The sequence below is a fragment of the Chrysochloris asiatica genome, unplaced genomic scaffold (genome assembly GCF_000296735.1).
Source record: "Chrysochloris asiatica unplaced genomic scaffold, ChrAsi1.0 scaffold00047, whole genome shotgun sequence".
Classification (NCBI taxonomy): Eukaryota; Metazoa; Chordata; class Mammalia; order Afrosoricida; family Chrysochloridae; genus Chrysochloris; species Chrysochloris asiatica.
Window position 1 is genome coordinate 15,829,589 of NW_006408565.1, and position 21,552 is coordinate 15,851,140.

The window sequence follows — 21,552 nt, forward strand, 5'->3', positions numbered from 1 at the left end:
AGGATCGAACATTGTTTCGTTCTGCTGTGCATGGGGTCGCTATGAGTCGGTTCCGACTCGATGGCACCTGACAACAACAACAACAACAACAGTGTTCTTCCCCAGGGACTGGTTCCTCCTGACAACATGCCCAAAGTAAGAGAAACAAAGTCTCACCATCTTGGCTTCTAAGGAGCCTTCCGGCTGAACTTCTTCCAACACAGATTTCTTTGTTCTTCCGGTTCATGGTACTTTTAAGGTTCTTTCATAACACCATAATTCAAACATCAATTCTTCTTCTGTCTTCCTTATTCACTGTCTAGCTTGTGCATGCAAATGAGGTGATTGAAAATATCATGGCTTGGGTCAGGCACACCTTAGTTCTTAAAGTGGCATCTTTGCTTGTTCACATTTTAAAAGGTCTAGTGCAGCAGATTTTTCCAAAATCTCCAATACATTGTTTGATTTCTTCACTGCTGCTTCCGTGAGTGTTGATTGTGTATCCAAGTCAAATGGAATCCTTGCCAACTTCAATCTTTTCTTCATTCATCATGATGTTGCTTACGCCCTGACCAGAACATAAATCCTCAAGGGCAGGAATCATGCCTTCTCCCGTCTAGATGTGTAGTCACGTGCCCCTGGGTGTAAATCCTAGTTAAATCCACTTAGTAGTGGGTCTTTGCATAAATGACTGTCTCTCTGGGCCTCAGTTTGCACATCTGGCAAAAGGGCATCATGTGACGCGGGTATGGTGCGGCTGCAAAGTTCCTAGCGGTGTTCATCAAGGGGCTTGGAACAAGAGGAAGGGACGGGCTGTTATGATCTAGTGAGCCTCAGAACTTTGAGGGCTTAACAAGGCTTGAACTCATTCAGACCTAAGTTTTCCATAGTTGTCTGAGCCACTTGTTAAAAATATAGATTTCCAGGGCCCACTCCTGGGGTTCTGGTTCAGGAAGTATGGGGAGTGGGGTCTAGGGGAAGCTCCCATCTATGTGACACCTATGAAAGCCAGAATTCAACAGGACTGCCTTGTTTTTCTAGGTACCTCAAGTTTTCACCTCTGACAGGGTGCAATCTTGCCACTTTCCTATCGGTCTCAGTGGAAAATATCTGTGTTTTCTTTCTCGGACAGGTTTTTGCCTCACACAGGTTCCAGCTTTGGCAGATTTTACTTTGATTATGATGAACAACATGACAAGGAAACTGAGGCACCAGGGGAGAAAGTGATCCTCACAAACGTGGGAGATGGGATTGAGGATCCCAATTCTTCCTCCTAGTCATAAGACTGTGCATCCATAGTTACTTTGCCAAGTAACTGTGCAGGGCCGGCCCATGTGGGCAAAGCACACAGAGGCTAAGCTTGCTTTGGCCCAGGTGATGTGAACAACCTGTGCTCCTGCCATCGGCCACCAGAGAAACAAACCTGGGGTAGCTGCTGGTCTCAGGGACAATGAGGAAACACCTTGTCACCCTGAACCCAACTCACATTCTGGGGTGCACTCCTGACCGTGAGTCCCGCCAAAAGTGAGCTGAATCCCAGCTGACCCACGGACTTTCTCAGCCATCGTGAGTGAAAAAACACGTTTGTCGTTGTGTTGGTGGAGTGTTTTGGTTACACAGAATTATTGCAGATATAGCTGACTAGTACATTAAGGACACACAGCAAACAAATGCCAAAGCTGTGATTCACACTCATGGGTCCTGCTTTCAGCCCAGTCCTCACTTCCCACTGCTTTTGCCTTCCAGTTCTGCAGGGTCCCCCTGAACCTTTACTCTCTGGAAGGCCCTCCTTTCCATGCTTTGCCCCAACTCCACTTCTAGGGAACTTCCAGCTGCAGGCTGAGGCTCCTTGAGCAGGCAGCTCCACCCTCAGGGCTTCCCACAGGTCCTGAAAGGACTCCCAAGGCCCTGGGGGACTGACACTCCTCCCAGCTGAACAGCATTCTCCTCCTTGGGTTCCAAATCTCTAACTGAATAAGAGAGTTACCCTGCTCACCTGAACTGCTCTCTCTCTCTCTCTCTCTCTCTCTCTCTCTCTCTCTCTCTCACACACACACACACACACACAAGTTGAAAGCAGTGCTTCATACGGTTTTCAGAAGCTGTTTTTTCAGAGGCACATTGCCAAGCCTTTCTTCTGAGGTACCTCTGGGTGAATTCAAACCTCAGTCCTTTCAGTTAGCAGCTGAGGGCGCTACCCACGTACATCATTCAGGGACTCTTTGAACCGTTACATGGGAGGAAAATACATTTCTGTGTTCATTAAGCCATTGAACATTGGGTATTTTTGTTATAGCAGCTTAAGTTATACCGTAATATGTACTAAAAAAAAAAAGGCCTGTAGCAATTATTTTAAATGCTGCTATAACGGAGAGGTAGTACTTATCTCCCAGGTGGTTGGGTCACATGAAAAGCCTTTGAAAAAGGAGTCTTTAACAAGGCCTGGCAGGATACCCATTTGGTACAGCATGACAGGAACCCAGCACCCCCCAAGCCTGCATTTGAAGTGCTTACCTGCTTGGTTAGTGGTGATGTTCACAGAGGCGAACTGCGGGGAGAAGGGGCTCTGGTCGGTGACGCCGTTCACAGCCTGGATCTCAAAGGTGTACTGGGTGTGTGCCAGCAAATCGCTGATGTAGATACGAGGCTCTGTCAGGCCCAGCTGGCGCGGTGCGTACTGCACGTTGTCCCCACAACGGGTGCAGGCGCCCCGGCCAGAGCCACAGCTCTTGCAGATGATGTTGTAGACGAGGTCCTCACGGCCTCCTGAGTCACGGGGTGGGGTCCACTCGAGCATGAGTGAGGTCTCATTGACGCTGGAGATCACAGTCTGAGGTGCAGAGGGGATGGCTGGGAAGGGGGAGAGGAGTCAGTTGGGGGTATGTGTGGGGACGCTGCTCCCCACGAGACCTATGCCCACTGTTCTGGCTCTAGCCCAGTCCCCCCAAAAGGCTTCCTTTCCCAAAACTTTTTCTCCACCCACCAGAGAGCGATTTCTAGACTATAACTCTCATTTTATTGCACCCTGCTTACATTTTTGCCTGGAATCCTCACCTTCTTAATGTCTATCACTGGGGACAGTCTTTTTGCGTTTGAGATTATGCCTACTCAATGTGCATTTTCCCTTTCTTTCTTCTAACAGACCCTGATTGTATTCAGAGTGGTACTGTGTCTAGCACAAAGACTCTGTGATTAAGTGCTGACCACCCTGGGAGCGTAGTGGATTATGAGCTGGGCTGCTAACTGTAAGGTTGGCAGTTTGAATCTACCAGCTTCTCAGAAGGAGAAAGATGAGGCTTTCTGCTCCCGTAAAGATTTACAGCCTCGGAAACCTTATGAGTCAGAACCAACTCAGTGGCACACACCACCAACCATCACTGAGATATAGCAGAAATTGTAGGTTGGGATTGTTTCTTAAAGGGAGAAAAATAGCTGCAGCATGCTCCCTTGTCCTTGCCCCACGTCTTCCTTTCTGCTGCCTAGAAGAGGAATGTGATAGCTGGAGCTTCAGCAGCAATGTTGGATTATGAAGTGACTGTAAGAATAGAAACCACATGATATGGATGGCAGAGTAGAAAGAGACAGGCACTAAAGGACTTCTTGGAGTTAGCATGCTATCCCATCATTGCCTACCTATGGGCTCTTTTTATGTGACAGAATAAATCATTATGGGGTAAACCCCTGGGCTCAACTGTCTGTTACTTACAGCTGATTTCCATTCCTGACAGACAGGATAACATTACCCTCTTAATCACTTCTTTTTAGAGAAGCTTGGCCTGGGGTTCAGGCAACTGCTGCTGGGTTAGAACACTGGGCATCACCTGGAAGCCAGTCTCATTGTGGAATCTTCTGCCAAGCCTCCCATCCCCCTCTGTCCTTTTGTGAATCACTTTATCCTCCACGTGATTGACACAAGAGGGGAGGGGGCCAGATGTCAGCCCCATGGTGCCTGTGTTAGAGGCATGACTGCCCCAGAATGATCCTTTTCCCACCAGTTTTCCTTCCCCTTCCCACCAGGTAGTTGGATGCTCCTCACTCAGGAAGGCTGGCTATACCCCGACAGTTGCCAACACTTCTCTGCAAGTAGCCTTGGTTAGGGCTGGCCCTCGAGGGGCTCTGGAACCTACTTGTGCAGGGCATATCCAGGGGGTCCAGGTCTGCCCTGTAATAGCCATTGCGGCAGACACAGTTGGTGGCCCCTTCTGAAGTGGTCCGGCTGTTGATGGGACAGTGGGTGCAGGCCTCGTCCCCCTGGTTGGCCTTGAAGGTTCCAGATGGACAACCTGAAAGAGAGGACATGGGGAGTCACTGGGGAAATCAGATGAGGACTGAGATGAAGCATGGAGAGGCAATGCAACCTCAAGAGGGATCAGAACACAGAATCTCATAAGACCATGCAGCCTCATGGAGGGAACACATAGCATTATTGCTGGAAAAAATCCATTTCCTGAAGCTCTTAGGGTCTCTAGGGTCCAATACTGCAGGCCCAAGAAGGTCCCAGGATATGTAGTTTCTTTTCCTTGAAGTTGCTCGTGGGCTTAGCTGGGTGCCCTAGCAATCCCTCACCTAGTTCAGTTTATCTGTGCCCCAGCTTCTAGGACCAATTCTGATCTAGTCAGGAGGGCCCCTGAAAAAGTCTGGCAGCAGACTGTGGGTCCCAGTCTTGCTTACTAATTGCTGCTGAGCCCTGGTTACTGGGTTTCTGACAATTATTACTGGTAGGTGCCTTCAAGTTGGTTCCGAGTCAGCGATTTTTATGTACAACAGAATGAAACACTGCTCAGTCCTGCGTCATCCTCACAAACGTTGCTACGGCTTGAGCCCATTGCTGCTGCCATTGTACCAATCCATTTCATTGGACGCCTTCCTCCTTTTTTGCTGACCCTCCACTTTAACAAGCATAATGTCCTTCTTCAGGGACTGGTCCTTCCTGATAATATGTTTGAAGTATGAGAGAGAAAGCCTGGTCATCCTGGCTTCTAAGGAGCACTTTGGTGGTACTTCTTCCAACACAGATTTGTTTGTTCTCCTGGAAGTGCATGGAACTTTTAATATTCTTCTTTAACATCCAAACTCAAATGCATCAACTCTTTCTTCCACTGTTTTCCTTATTCATTGTCCAACTTTCACATGCATATGAAGCTATTGAAAATACCATAACTTAGGCCAGGCACATCTTAGTCCTCAAACTGACATCTTTGTTCTTGAACCTTTTCAAGAGGTCTTGTGCCGCAGATTTGCCTAATGCAATATATTGTTTGATTTCTTGACTGCTGCTTCCATGAGTGCTGATAGTGACTTCAAGCAAAATGAAGTCTTTGACAACTTCAATCTTTTCTCCATTTATCATGATGCTGTTTATTGGTAGTTGTGGTTGCTGAGTTACATCAAATCAGTTCTGGCTCATAGCAACCCTGTACAGCGTTTCTGAGGAGCGGCTGGTGAGTCTGAACTGCCAACCATGTGGTTCAAACCAACCTTGCAGTCCAGTGCTTACCTTATAGCACCATAGCAGGACTGTAGAGTGTTGAGGATTTTTCCTTAATTTACACTGAGGTGCAACCCATGCTTAAGGCTATTGTCTTTGATCTTCATCAGTTAGTATTTTAAGTCCTATTTGCTTTCAGCAAGCAAGGTTGTATCGTTTACATACTGCAGGTTGTTAATGATTCTTCCTCTAATCCTGATGCCACATTCTTCTTCATATAATCCAGTTTCTTGGATTACTTGCTCAGCATAGAGATTGAATGGTGGTAGTATACCATGGAGTCAGTTCCGACTCCTAACGACCCTGTATAGGGGTTCCGAGGCTGTAAATCTTCACGGGAGCAGAAAATCTCATCGTTCTCCTATGGAATGGCTGATCTTGAGGTTAGCAGCCCTACTCATAACCACTATGCTATCAGAACTCCTTACAGATTGAGTAAGTAAGGTGAAAGATACAACCCTGGGGCACACCTTTCCTGATTTTCCTGACAATTGAGGTGATTACATTGCAGAAGACAAGTCCTAATATGCAGAGTGTGTAGAGAGGTGATGTGATAGAGCCTAAAACAACGCTGCAATCAGAAAGACCTGGCTTCTGAGTCCTTGTCTGGCCATTTACTATCTGTGTGGTCCTAGACATAACCATTCTGACTCAGTTTCTTTATTTGTAAACTGATGATTCTAGGACCTATTTCTTTCATTCTTTAAAGTTCTTGTTGTGAATTGAGTGATAGTTTACATGGGAGAACATCAGCTTTACATTTATCCTATCGTATTGCATTTCATTGCAATGATTACAATCTCCTCCATGCATCATCAAACAGCCCCTCTCCCTCCCTACCTCCCTGAGTCCACAGTCCCCAGCCACTCCATTTCTCCACCTCATCATCTCTGCCTCCATCTCTGGCATCACTGCTTCTCTGAATAGATTCCCACACTCTGCTCTTTTCCCTTGATGGTCCCAGAGTCCTCTGTTCCTGGACTGCAAGATCAACCACTCCTCTCCTTTTGTTACAAAACATCTACCTTTACATTTGTAACTCTCAGTCAGTCCGGATAGCAATTATTCACTATTATACCACAAGAGTCCTATCCCCATCTCCTTCCATCAGCCCCGTCCAGACAGGTTGGTTACTACTCAGTGGAGATTCTACTTTCCCCCGCGCCCTCTGGAACCAGGCTCCCTCTTGAAAGCTTGTAAACCAGTCACCTCTTGTCTTTGTAGCCCCCACATTTTGGGTAGCCAGTGTCTAAGTCGCCCATCCCTATCAATCCTGTGTACCAAGGGGGTGCAAATAATCCTTGCTGAGAAGATTCATTCCCTCTTTTGAGCTACTACATCCATAATATATGTCAAGTTCATCAAATTGTATCAGATTACTCATTTGTCCTCTTCTTTCTTCCTCTAGTTGAGTTCTGATCATCCACCCATTGAAGCCAGGTCAAGTGGGTATTATCTGCAAATATGGTTGGGTAGTCTTGTGCATCTCCCCTCACTTCATATCAGCTGGACACTTCACTCTCTGCTTTAGTTCTCTGTGGCCATGTCCCTGGACCCAGGAGTCCCTAGGTCTCGCCATGCTTCTGGCCAACCAGGTCTCAACCCAGGTTGACAGGAGTCTAGTGAACGTGGTTGGAATTAGCTCACAACTTCATTGCTGTTTTTCCACCACTTCCCCTTATTGGTAGTCCAACATGGTCACCAGCAAGACTACATACCTGCTCGTGTATTCCCCTTGAGTTATGGCCTATTTCTTATGGGCCATTGTGAGTATGTAGCATAAGTGTGCAAGGCATATGGCACGAGGCCTTGCACATTAGAGGCACCCAGTGAATGTGTTGTTGTTGTTGTTGTTAGGTGCCATCGAGTCGGTACAGACTCATAGCGACTTTATGCACAGCAGAACAAAACACTGCCCGAATCTGGGCCAACCTCACTATTGTTGCCATGCTTGCGTCCATCGATGCTACCACTTAGCCAATCCATCTCATTGGGGGTCTTCCTATTTTTCTCTGACCCTCCACCTTACCAAACATAATATCCTTCTCCAGGGACTGCTCCCTCCTGACAATATGTCCAAAGTATGAGAGATGAAATTTGGACATCTTGACCTCTGCACTTCTTCCAAAACGGATTTATTGGTTCTTTTGGCAGCCCATGGCACTTTCAATATTCTCCTCCAACACCATAACTCAAAGACATCAATTCTTCTAAGGTCTTCCTTATTCACTGTCCAGCTTTTGCATGCATATGAGGTTATTGAAAACACCATGGCTTGGGTCAGGCGCACTTTAGTCCTCAAGCTGACATCTTTGCTCTTTAACATGTAGCTGTTATTAAAGAATATGCTGCTGTTGAGTTGAGTTCAATTTACAGTGTGACTTTGTAGGCCAGAATAAAACTTGCCTATAGAGTTTCCAAGTCTGTATTCTTTATGGAAGCAGACTGTCCATGACTTTCGCCCACAGATGAGCCAGTGGGTTTGAACTGCTGACCTTTCTGTTAGCAGCTGAGTACTTAACCACAGAGCCACCAGAGCAGAGTAGAACTGCCCTAGAGGGTTTCCAAAGATGTAAATTCTTATCCTGGGTTTCTTTCCTTTCCATATAAAGTTTGGAATTGTTTTTTTCCACAAAGCTGTAAATTCTTTATGTAAACAGACTACCATCTCTTTCTCCCATAGAGTGGCTGGTAGGTCAAACCATCGACTTTTTGGCTCGTAGTTTAGTGCTTAACCATTTTGCTGTTGTTGTGTGTGTCTTCAAGTTGGTTCTGACCCTGTATAGGGTTTCTGAGGTTGTAAATCTTTATGGGAGCAGAAAGCTTCATCTTTAGTGGGTGCTTATAGATTTATTAAGACAAAAGGGGGGCATACAGTGCCAGGAGTCCTGGCGTGGTTCTGTGAGATAAGCACTGGACTACTAACCATAAGGTCAGTCCTCAGAAACCCTATAAAGACTGGCTATGAGTTGGAACTGACTCAATGACACTTAACAACATAGCAACAGGCAGTACCAGAGCAGGCCTGAGGAGGGCAGTGTTTGCACTTGGTGGGCAATGAGCGAGCTAGATGGATAATGGAGTTCGCATAGTTTTTATTAAGTGCCATCGAGTTGCTTGCAATTCATAGTGACCCTGAATAGGCTTTCTGAGGAGTGGCTGCTGGGTTTGAACCACCAACACTGTCATTAGTAGTTCAGTGAGTTTCCTTCTTCCCTTTTCTAGGGACCTGCATGGGCTTTTATGCGGAGATACGGTCCCTGTGTGATAGGAGCTCTGGTAGCATAGAGGTTATGAATTGGGCTGGGAACCGCAAGGTCAGCAGTTAGAAACTACCAGACTACCAGCTGTTCCGTGGGAGAAAGATGAGGCTTTCTGCTCCTGTAAAGATTTACAGCCTGGGAAACCCTGTACAGGGTCACTATGAGTCGGAACCGACTCCACGGCACATAACAACAACAACAATGGTCCCTGTGTAGGCTTGTGCTCAAATTCTCCTTCCCCTTTCCATTGGTCCTAGGCTGGGAGCAAGAAGCTTAGGGTCCCTCTTCTGGCCTCATCCTCTCTCAGCCTCAGTGTCTTCTCCCACCTACTAGAGTTATTGACTCCATTGTGCAGAAGGTAAATAAGAGGACACCAGGAGATGAGTTTTACAAAGGGCAAATTCCCTTGGGATGACAGCACCTGCAGGTCAGGGTTCCTCACTGATGTACATTCTATACTAAGGTGCTGTGTGCAAGGGACAACCTCTCTGAGCATGTTTCCTCAATGTAACTGGAGGATATAACCAGTAACCGGTTGGCTCAGATTCATGATGACCCCATGTGGGTCACACAGAACTGTACTCCACAGGGCTCTGAAGGGCTGATTTTTCTTTTTTTAAGAAGTCAATTGCCAGGCTTTTCTTCTGACATGCCTCTGGGTGGACTTGAACCTTCACTTTTTCAGTTAGCAGCCCAGTGCCTTAACCACCTGCACCATCCAAGGATTCCAAATGGGAGAAACATATTTCTCTAATTCACTTTTTCAGCTGCAAGTTTTCAAGTCTTAGCAAACTCCTTTTACCCACCCACGGTCAGTTCCAGCCTCAAAACCCCTGCCTTCCTCGGAGCTTACATCACTTGTATATGTAAGTGCTTTACTTTGCTGTCACAATTATTCATCTAGGGACCTCCTGGCTTCATTCTGAGCTTCCCCAGAACTGGGGTAACATCTGATTCATAGGTGCATCCCACACCCCCAGCACAGAACCTGGTACTGGGCAAGTACTCTATCAATTCTTCTTGAATCAGCTCAAGTAGAAAGCACTGGATAACAGTAGTGAAGTGCATGGGTTACCTGGCAAATTCACTCTGCTACTTAGGAGCACAATTACCTTGGACAAGTCACTTAACCTGTTTCCTCATGTGTTCAATGGAGACAGTAGTATCTGTTGTTGTGAGAATGGCATTGACTAACTTATGTAAAATGCAATTGACTAACTTATGTAAAAAACAATTACAGGACATGTTAAGCCATTATCTGGTTATTCCTTTCTGTTGGGTCATGTTGGGCAACTTGCCAGACCTCTCTGAGCTTAATCTATTCCATAAACTGACTGTGAGGATTTCGTGCAAGGAGCATAGTGCGTGACCTAGGGTTGGGAAGGGTGATGGTTGCAGTCTCAGGACTTGCATGTGGTCAGTAAATAGGCCCTGGTCCCTGAAAAGCCAAGTGCCTCCCTGGGAGGATAGAAAATAACACTGCCCTCCAGGATGTGGGCCAGCAAAGATGGCAGTTTGGCTAATCAACAACCCCTCACTGTTGTGGGGATCTCAGAGACAAATCAGTCCCCATCCCAGCCTTAAAGAGCTCCCAGATCCTCACATGGGAAGTCAGGATGGGTCCACACCAACCAGATTACAGTGGCATCAGTGAATGCCTTTGGAGAGTATTAGGAGCTTCACAGGACAGTCAGGAAACCAGTGTATTACAGCCTCAGTAAGGAGCTCTGGTAGCATAGTGGTTACGAGATGGGCTACTAACCTCAAGGTCAGAAGTTCGAAACTACCAGCCATTCCACGGGAGAAAGGTGAGGCTTTCTGCTCCTGTAAAGATTTACGGCTTTGGAAACTCTATGCAGGGTTGCTATGAGGTCAGAACCAACTCCACAGCACACCACCACCATCAGGGCCTAAATGAGAAGCTGGCTGACATTTATTGAGCACTTAGTAAGCACTCATGCTGTTCTAACTTTATGAGTATCAGCTCAAGTAAGCCTTACCCAGGCTTATGGTGCAGCCATTGTTCTTTCTCCCATTTCAATGGGGAGCAAAAGCAAAGAGAGGTGAATGAAGTGGCTTTCTAAGGATGCGGGGCTCAGAGTGGCAGAACTGTGTTACCCCCTCTAACCACCACCCTGTGCTCATATTGCCTGTAGTGACTTAGTGACAGTGGTCCCTGAGTATCAACAGGTTCCCACTGTGCCATACTTGCTCTGGGGCCTCCACGTCCTCCCACCTCTCATCTTCTTGCCTTCTTCTTCTTAAGCACTTGTCCCTGGATGCCTGAGTGAGTGGACAGCCCCACCATCTTGGCACTGCCCAGAGCTTCGGGGGCACTCAAGATGTATTGGCAATGGCCCTGGCTCTTGTTGGTTTGAGGTTTCTGAGCCTCAGTTTCCTCCTCTGTAGAATGGAGGAACACGGCTCCAATGAGGGTCTGGGACTATTTTAATGGGAAAGGATTTTGGACTCAAGACCAGGATCCTCCTGGCTCCTTCTCTGGCATGAGCCTGCCTAGCTCAGCAGGACTCATCCATCAGCTGGCACTCTCCGGGCTCAGCTAGGGGCTGCCCAGACTCCTCTCCATCTGGACTTCCTCCCCAGCTGCCCTGTCCTCACCACACCCTGGCTCTCTGACACCCCAAAGCGCCTTTTCTAGACGCCTTCCCTTGTTAGCATTGTTACTGGCCATCCCCTGGCCTTATCCCTGAACAGTCCATCTTTTCTGTGTCTGTTGGCACTGTGTTTAATCCAACTGTCTGGACTCTGTCTTGGGGATGGCGTTGCTCATTTACTTGGTGACCAGGGACCTCCTATGCCTCCTCCTTCTTCTTATTCCCTGCAGTTAACCCATTACCAGGTCCCCCCACCTCAGTAAGGTCACCCTCCATACCTGAGGGCACCGGAAACTGCCTCCCACCTACTCTTTAGTCTCTCACCATCACGTGGTCTCCTCTCACCCTTCCTCAGAGTCAGCTTTTTAAAGTGTCACTTAAAAATTTACAATAGCACACAATGGAATCTTAACCGGCCATAAAAAGCAACAGGACAATGAAACTTCACTTAGATACATGCTACATTGGATGGACCTAGAAAACATGATGATGCATGAAAGAAGCCAGACTCTAAATGCCACAGTGTAGGATTCCATCCACATGAAATGTCAAGAATCGGGCAATCTAGAGAGACAGAACAAACGTAGACTGGTGGCTGCCTAAGACTCGGGAGGGTATGGGGAATGGGGAGAGACTGCTATGGGTATAGGGTTCCTTTTTGGGGTGATAGAATGTTCCAAAATGGATTGGGGTGCCCAACTCTGTAAATAGACCATAAATCATTTAACTGTACACTTTGAATAGGTAAATTGTATGGTGTGTGAATTAAATCTCAGCAAAAATGTCACTTTGAGGACTAAGGTGTGTCTGACCCAAGCCATGATCACCCCTCATATACCTGAGAAAACTGGACAAGGAAAAAGGAGAATGGAAAAAGAATGGATGCATTGTATTATGGTGTTGGTGAAGAATATGGAATAGACCATGGACTGCCAAAACAATGAACACATCTGTCTTATAAACAATGCAACTAGGATTCTCCTTGGAAACAAGGATGGTGGAACTTTGGCTCTCATACTCTGGACCTGTCATCAGAAAAGGACATCATGGTTGGTAAAACAGAGGGTCAGTCAAAACGAAGGGACCTTCAATGAGATGAATTGACATAATAATGGACCCTGTATTATCAATGACCACAAAGATGATGCAGGACCGGACATACACAAGGCTGCCATGAGTTGGCACCCAACAACAACAACAACAACAAAGCTTCTATTAAAAATCAAACAAAATCAGTGGCTCCCCATTATCCACAGGAAACTCAGATTCCTCAGCCCCTCCCCATTGCTAACGGCCTGAAATTCACCATCTCTCAAACCTCAGTGCCTTGCTCCTGCTGCTCCAACACACTCATCTGCGTATTGAGATGATTTATTTAGATTCTGTCTTCCTGGAAGGGTTGTAAATTCCCAGTACAACGCTGGGTTCCTACTAGAGACTCAGTGGGTGATGGATGAGTGAACGAGGAGTTGGGAGATCATCCTGAGTAATATTTGACAACACTGAGGCCCAGAGAGAATGGGGAGATTTGTGGTGGCAGATTCTGAATCTAGGTTTGTCATGTGACCTGCAGTCTCATGGGATATGTGGGAGTCTGAGCTCCCATCAGCCACCTCTTTGCCCCCAGACAAGATGTCTGGGGTGCTTTAAAGTCCACACTGCTCACAGCTTCAGGGACAGATCTTCCTGGTTTGCACAAATGGGGCTGGGAAGGTGCCCCTTCTGAGTGTCACCTGAGACTCATGGGAAGACAACAGAACTGAAGTGGTGTAGGCTGGGCTGGTCACCTTCCCTCTCTGAGACTCGGTCTCCTCTTTCAGAAAAGAAGCTGGTGCTATCAGCCTTGTACTAAGGACAGCAAGAACCCTGGGTGGGTCTCCCTGCTTCCATTCTTGTCTCCGCACCCCAATCCTTTTTCAGCACAGAGGATGTGTTTAAAACGAATCAGACCCACCATGGTGGCGGTGGTGGTGTGCCATGGAGTTGGATCCAACTCACAGTGACCTTGTATAGGGTTTCCGAGGCTGTAAGTCTTTACAGGAGCAGAAAGCTTCATCTTTCTCCCATGGAATGCTGGTAGTTTCGAACTGCTGACCTTGAGGTTAGTAGCCCTACTCATAATCACTACACTATCAGAGCTCCTTAAGCTCTACTTAACTCACAGTAGTCCCCAGTTGTTGTCATTAGGTGCCATCGAATCAGTACTGATTCATAGTGACCTTATGCACAACAGAACTAAACACTACTCGGTCTTGTGCCAATCTCACAGTTGTGGTCCCCAGTGCATTAGAAGTCCTGGTGTGGTGCTGTAGGATAAGCACTGGACCTCAAGGTCAGTTTGAACTGCAAGGTCGGAGGTTCAAATCCACCAGGCGCTCCTCGAAAACCCTACACATGGTCACTATGAGTCAGAGCAGACTCAGCAGCACTTAACAACAACAACAACAACTTGGTGCAGTTCAAACTTACCAGCTGCTCTTCAGAAACCCTTAAGGATAATGCACTGACTGCAAAGTTGGTTTGAACTGCAAGGTCAGAGGTTCAAATCCACCAGTTGCTCCTTGGAAACTCTATACAGGGTTGCTATGAGTCAGAACTGACTTGGCGGCCCTTAACAACAACAACCTGGCCCTCACTCCTGTACATCAGTTTGTTGTACTGTGGTGGTTTGCTTATTGCTGTGATGCTGGGCCACCCCTGGTAGACAGGTTTCAGATTTAGAACTTCCAGATCTAGACAAAGAAATAGATGGGACACATGGTTAAGCATTCAACTACTAACCAAACCTACCCAGCGCGCCCCAGGAGAGAGACCTTGGGGATCTGCTTCTAAAAGAGCACAGCCTTGCAAACCCCACAGAACAGTTCTCCTCTGCACATATAGGGCCTGCATGAGTCAGAATCAAATCGAAGGTAAACAACAACAACCAGGAAGAAATGCCTGGTGATCTACTTCCCAAAATTAGCCAGCGAGAACCCTACGGATCAGAATATTTTATAATTAGAATATTTTACATGCCATCAGGAGGGATAGGTTGCTGGAGGAGGGCATCGTGTTTGGTGAAGTAGAGGGTCAGTAAAGTGAACAGGTACAGCAGCTACAATGATGGACCAGAGCTTGCTAAAGTTAAATGGATGATGCAAGACCAAACATCATCTCATTCAGTTGTGCACGGGGTCGCCATAAGTTGGGACCAACTCAACAGCAGTAAACAAATGCAGCTCTGGCCCTCCAGGCTTGCAAGGTCAACCCCGATGGTCCCCTGCCCAATTACTCTACCTTCCCCTCCCTCACTGCACTCCAGTCCACGGGGGTCTCTTCCAAGTCCATTGACCAATAGCCTGTTTTTTGCTTCAGGACCTTTGACCATGCTCGACTCTTGGTCTGGGATATTACCTCCTCCAAGATACAGTCTCTGGCCACCTTACTAAAGTGGTTCTCCCTCAGTGTCTCAGTCTCCTGTTTGCTTCCTTTGTGATCTGTGATTATATAAAGAGTCTCTGACTTAAAACTGGGTTCTGTTCCCACCTAAGTCAATTCTGATGCAAGTTGAGCACCTTTCTTGGGTGAAAGATTTTAGTTTTCATTATTATTGCCTTTGATTATCAATATCTTTATAAATCCGATCTTTTGTCTTGGAACATCTGTGAGAGAACATCTGAGAATGATAACATCGGCAGACTACACGCTGCAACATTGTATGTAATGTATGTTACTAGTGACAAGATGCACAAAGCAACCAGATGGTCCTGAGTGTGGTTTGCCATAACTCCAATGCATCGTAACTCAGGACTCCTTGTATGTTGTCCCTGCACATTGTCCCTCTCTTCCCTGCACTGGAAATCCCAGGTGAGGGCAGGAGGGACAGCTTATCTACCTCTTCCTGGGCCCCCAGCCCTAGCACGGAAGTGGAAGCATAGCAGGTGCTCAGTGTGCACTTGTTGAATGAACACAGATTCCCCTTGCAGGGTGTTGTGAGAAAACACTTCACCAAGTAAATGCCAGGTTTGAAGTCACAATTTCACCTTGGTTTTGTTAGGTCACCATTTGGTCCTCAGATTCCCTCTGCTTTCCTTATTGGTTCCTCAAAGACTTGAGGAACTCTCTCCTTTGGCCCCAACCTCACTTTTTCTTTCTTTACGGGCCTTCTCAGGGGCCCTGGCCATGAGGGTGACCAACATGAGCTGATTTTCTTGGGACTCTCTAGTTTTAAAACCGGAAATCCTGCCTCCTGGAAACTTTCTGAGCCCCAGGCAAACCAGATGTTCAGTCAGTCTACTGTACATCACTTAAGCCCCACCTGGTGCTTCTCTTATCTGTTTGCAGCTCACTAGAGACCCAGGATGTCTTTTAGGACTCCAGGCTCACATACGCGCTGGTCCCTCAGTCTGAATGCTGTCCACCCTTGTTCTCTTAGTCCTAGGGACTGGTGAATCTGGTGTTGTATACCTCTGGGAGACCTGCCATCCATTCTCCTGTGAGTATTCACAGCATTTAGCTCAGACCTACACTGCAACACACAAGACAAATGCTCCCCATGCAGTGGTGTGCTGTTTTGCCAATTTCAGTGGTACAAATATTCCCATCAAGGTAAATTTCAAGCTACCAGCATGAAGTCACTGAACAGTGAGTTAGGCAGAAAAGCGCACACAATCCACTCTGGCACGTCAACTCCAGCTCTCCACCAGACAGGAACATCTGTCCCCTAACATTGTACTGTATCAGTGAACTGCAGCAGTCTCCCCATCTCCAGCACAGGCTCTACCTTGCAGTAGGTGCTCAGTCAATTCAGTTTGCTGAATGAAGGCAGGTCTGTCTTTCCAACTGAACTAGAGATCAAGAGGCTATTGTTTTTGAAGGGGCTAATATATGAGGGGAGTCCTGGTGTGGCTCGGTGGGTTAATGCACCAGACTGCAAAGCTGTTTGAACTGCAAGGTCGGTGGTTCAAGCTCACCAGCTGCTCCTCGGAAGCCCTATACAGGATTGCTATGGGTCAGAACCTATTTGACGGCACTTAACAACAATAACAATATATGAGGAGTCCTGGTGTGGTGTGGTGGGTTAATGCGCTGGGCTGCAAAGTTGGTTTGGATCACAAGGTTGGTGATTCAAGCTCACCATCTGCTCCTCAGAAACCCTATACAGGGTCACTATGGGTTGGAACCTACTCGATGGCACTTAATAACAAACAATATATGAGGGGACTTCAAAAAGTTTGTGGGAAAATTCCATCATCTTTTTCTTCCTCAGTGTACTTTTTGCAGCTCGTTGGGAGCCCTGGTGGCACAGTGGTTACGTGCTTGGCTGCTAACCGAAACACTGGCAGTTCAAACCCATGGGTCAATTCTACCTGTCCTTGTTAGGGCCACCATTATTTGGAATTGACACAATGGCAACAGGCTGGTTTTGGTTTGGAATATACAAAAAAGAACTTAGAATATGCAGCAAGTGCTATACACATAAATGTCAACTATTATTACCACTCATCTGGCATGTAAGTACAATACTAGTTTTCATGTATTATGAGTTTTGCAGGTGCTGGGTGATATTCACATGGATTCTTTCACTAAATCCTGCTGAGGTAGGAACAATTGTCAATCCGTTTTCACAGATGAAGAAACTGAGGCTCAGAGCCAGTAAAGTGACTGCTCCAGGTAAATGGCTGAGCTGGGGTCTGACTCAGGCCCTTAGGATTCCAAAGGCCTTTTGGTGAAATACAACCAGATACAGAACCCATTGCATGGTTGGGTGCTGGGGTCAGAGAACCTCTCGTCAGCTTACTGACCGGTGAGGTCATCAGGTTGAGGCAAAGTCTGGTCCCTGAATTTGGGAACTGGGACCTAAAAACAAGCAGTACCCATTTTCTGCAGACGCCCAGAGGCCTTGGTCAGGCAACCTGGGGCAGGGATGGCAGCTGGTTGGGGGGAGGGAGGATTACAGGGAAACAGATTTTCTCCCGGCTGCCCCCTGTGCTCTGGGGATAGGCGATAATTGACCGAGTGAGACTGAAGTCAGGCCGAGGCGGGGATCCATCTGGGCCTGGGATGGCAGGACTGCTAATTGGCACCGGGTGAGCCTTGAAGCCTCCCTGGTTGGCCTGTTGCCTCTGTTCCCCTCTCAGAGACTGTGGCTAAATCCCAGAGATGACTGGTACCGCAGTACTCTTCAGCTGAGGAGAAGTCTGTCTTCCTGGGGGTCCCAGACCAGAAGGTCCTGTCTGTGGTACTGAGTAGAGGTGGGTGTCTCAGAAGGGTTGCTCAATGACATCTAGCTCCTACTCCCAAGGATTCAAGCACTAGGTTTGATGAACTTGAACCTCAGCATGGACTGTGGAGTTGACTGTTAACTGTGTGACCTCAGGTAAGTGCCTACCCTCTCTCTGACTCCGTTCCCTTGTCTGTACAATAAGGAATATCCTGACCTTCTATCTGTTGGAAAGACTGAAGAGTTAATGTAGGGAAAATACTTAGAATGGTGTCTGTTGTTAAATGCCATTAAGTTGGTTCTTAAATATATGGACCCTCTATAGGGTTCCAAGGAGTCCTGGCATGGCGCTGTGGGCTAATGCACCAGACTGCAAAGCCATTTGAACTGCAAGGTTGGTAGTTCAAGCTCACCAGCTGCTCCTCGGAAACCCTATACAGGGTCTCTATGGGTCAGAACCAACTCGACGGCACCTTACAGCAACAACAACAACATAGGGTTCCAAGGAGCAGCTGGTAGGTTTGAACTGCCAACTTTGTGGTTCGCAGTCCAGTGTTGATTCTACAGCACCACACTAGAATGGTGCCTGGTTCATGTTAAATGCTATGTAATATTTGCTATTATAATATTCATTCATTCTCCACCCACCACTTATTATGTGCTAAATTCCAGGGATATAGTGATGAAGTAGACATAATCCCTGGTTTCAAGAGTTCAGGGCAAGCTGGGGAGGTGGTGATAAATGAATTTATTTATTCAATAGGCATTTATTGAGCCCCTATTATGTCTTGGTGTGGTGCTGTAGGATAAGTACTGAACTGTTAACCACAAGGTTGGTGGTTCAAACCCACCCGATACTCCTCTAAAACCCTATACAGGATCACTGTGAGTTGGAACCGACTCGATGGCACTTAACAGCAACAACATTATGGGCCAGGCGCTAGGACTTTGAGAGAAAAGACCCTGAGTAGAGAGAAGCTGAACCTCTTTAACCAGGCCTGGCTGCTAGCTGCTGGCTGCCGTGAACACAGTGAGTCAGGGTTCAGGGTCAGCAATGCCAAACTTAAGGTATAGGTGGCTTTCTACCCTGCCTGGGATCAACAGGAAGCTCTGGGTTCAGGTCCAGGAGATGGATTTGACTAGGCCCAGAGAGGAGAGGCTGGGGGCTTGGTGTGATTTTTGGCTCTGTGGCTCATGCCCCTTCCTGCCACTCTGGGTCTCAGTTGTCAATGGATGGCGTCGCTGGAGCCCTCTCTCCAACCCTTTGCAGTGTGGGCCCCAGCTCTGAGCTCTGCATTCTCCATGAACAGGGGAAGCACTGATTTGCGTATTTCCAGGAGCGTGTGCTAGGCGCATGTCAGCACTGTGCTTGTGGCGTTTGTGAGGCTGGGTGGGTGGTTTTGGGGTTTGCCTCATGCAAAGTGGCTTTTGCATTTTGCACGCTTCCTGCTTTTGCTGCTGAGGTTAACCTAGCAGAGTCAGTCCCCTGGGGCTTGGCTGGGCAATGTGCCCGGTCCTCGGTGCCAGGGGCAAAGCCACACTGGAAGCAGGCAGCCAGCTCCCAGTACAGAAAAGCAGACTGACTTCTCATCACTGTGCTTTGATGCGCCCAGTGCTGGGTCCAGAGCTTCCACCCCAGTGACTTCATTTACTTTTCATAGACACGCCATGCAACAGAAGGTGTTATCCCCATTTTAGAGATGAGAAACCTGAGGCTGAGAGAAAGGAAGTGCTCTGTGAAGTTATTCAGAAGTTTAGGGACAGTGCCTTGCAGTCCATGTTCTTTCTAAAGCACCTGTCCCCGAGTACACTGTGTCTCCAATATTTGAAGAGGCGTCTCCTGGTCTGGCTACCCTCTGCTCCCCACCCCTGTCACTGAGAGTGTGGACTGTGTCCAGGCAGACTAAGTCTCCAGGGAAGGCCTTAGGGCCATCTCCCTGCTATGGTGACTCTCAGTAGGACCACCCAGAGGATGTCAGTCACCCCTGCCTCCCCCTACCTCCCTGCCTCACCCACATGTTCAGGCTCCCCCTGCTTGCCCCTGTGGGGACCCCAGCTTTGTGGCACCCCGCCAGCAGCTGGCAGGATGACAGAAGTCAGAAGGTAGCAGTAGGAGCTGTATTAACATGCCTCCTCTTGCCCGAGGAGTGTGCCCAGGGCCTCCCCACACCAGCTTTTACCGTAGTCTGTCTTTGTCATTCCTCTGCTCAAGACCCTTCAGTTGCTCCCTTATGCTTGTGGGGAGAGTGCAACCTGCTCAGGACTCCCCTCTATAGTTCCAGACACAGCAAGTGGCTTCCAGTACCCCGAGCAAGCTTGGCTTGGTCTCCCTTCTGGGCCTGTGCTCAGCCTTTTCCCTCTTCTGAAATGTTGCTACCGCTCCAGCCTGGCTAACGCCTTCCCATCTAGCAAATCTCAGCTCCAGACCAAACTGCCTTTAGGTCCCTCTGCTGGGATGCCATCCTGCACCAGGGCTGGGTTCTAGACCTCCCACCTGTACTTCTGAGCATCTGGGACTTCAGCGATGACACAGAATTGCAATTGTCTGCCTGTCTCCACCAGGCTGTGAATTGGGGGCCCAGAGGCCCTCAGGAAGTGTCTATTGACTGACTGAGACAGAGGCCCAGAAATGAGGGACCTTGGGTTCAGGGTCCCCCAGTGTGCTAGCAGACTGGGGATTTTGTCCTAGGCTTCTGGAGTACCCCCAGACCATGGCAGAGCGTGTCAGAATGTCTCCCTTTGTTCCATCATGGGCTCAAGGTATCCTATCTCCCTTCTTCTTGGTATTTGATGCACCTGTCTCTTTACCTGTCCCAGAGGCCAGCCACCACACCTGCTCTGCTCCCTGTGTGGCACAGAGCCTGGCACTGACAGCTGAATGACAGACTGGACGGCCTGGGTCCCTCGGGTGCAGAGCCCAGAATGTTCATGATCACTATGTCCTCTGATGTCTGGTGGGGGCCAGGAAATGGGAGAGAGGAGGCTCTTGAAGGAGTCAGACACTGAACCCCACAACTCACAAAGGCAAGTGAGGGGTGTTTTGTGGCCTGGCCCCTCCAGCCCCTGGCCCCTGTGTCAGGCCCTCAGCTCGGACTCTGGCCAGACTGCTTCCCTTTACGCCATCCCAGATCCCCCACTGTGGGGGCTGAGAGCTCCCACCCCCCCAGCAGGCAGCCCCATTCCTCCAATTTCCTCCCAATTAATCAAGCTCTGAACTTTTTAATTATCTGCCTGCAGGGTGACTCCCCACTCTGGTGAAGCAATTAAGGACATTTCCAAGTGCTGTGTGGCTGCTGGGTAGGCAGCCTTGACCAGACCCTGATGGAGGAGGCAAGATGAGGGACTGGTGGCAGGAGGGGAGGGCAGAACACCCCCACCCCATCACTGGGGTGCTGGAGGCAGTCTTAGGGCCACACTATTCCTTTAGCTAGAATCTGGTTGCATAGACTCCAGACACTGGATGAGTATTTAAACTCTTGTTGTATCCTTGCCTGGACCCCAGGTCAGAAAACAATAGTAAAATAGAATTGTCTCTATTTTACAGATGAAGAAAACTGAGGCTCAACAGCATCAGGCAACTGAAGAGACACAGTTGGGACTGTCAGTTCATTCCACTATCCCTTAAAGGTCCATGTGTCAAAGTGCCCTTGGGGGCATTGCATGACCTGGATGGAAGAGATGGCTCTGAGCTCAAGACCTGCCCAAGAAGCCAGGCCTTCCCCAGTGGTGGACTGCCAAAAAAGAGGGTGGTGCAGGCAGAAGGACTGTGCAAAGGCGCAGAGGCGTGAAAACATGTGGTATATGTAGAGAGCGACAAAACATTCAGGGTTGTAGGAGCATGACGTTCGAGGTCAGGAGAGGTGGATGATGAGGCTGGACAGGAAGGTGAGCTCTGGGTCACACTGAAAGTCAGCAGAACCTTTATGATCTTTTGGTCCAAGCTCCTCATTTGATGATTACAGAAAACATGACTCAGAGAGGGCAGTGACTTGCCTAAGGTCA

At 48.1% G+C, this 21,552-nt stretch overlaps 1 protein-coding gene across 1 annotated transcript in view; it reads right to left on the reverse strand.

The window, feature by feature from the left end:
* EPHB2 (EPH receptor B2) overlaps window positions 1-21,552 on the reverse strand; it is a 256,633-nt gene that overhangs the window by 59,725 nt on the left and 175,356 nt on the right. Inside the window, exons 4-5 of the mRNA XM_006862330.1 lie at window positions 4,107-4,262; window positions 2,494-2,829 (exon numbers count right to left, since the gene is read on the reverse strand). Coding sequence (XP_006862392.1) covers window positions 2,494-2,829; window positions 4,107-4,262 — 492 coding nt within the window. The remainder of the gene's footprint in view (window positions 1-2,493; window positions 2,830-4,106; window positions 4,263-21,552) is intronic.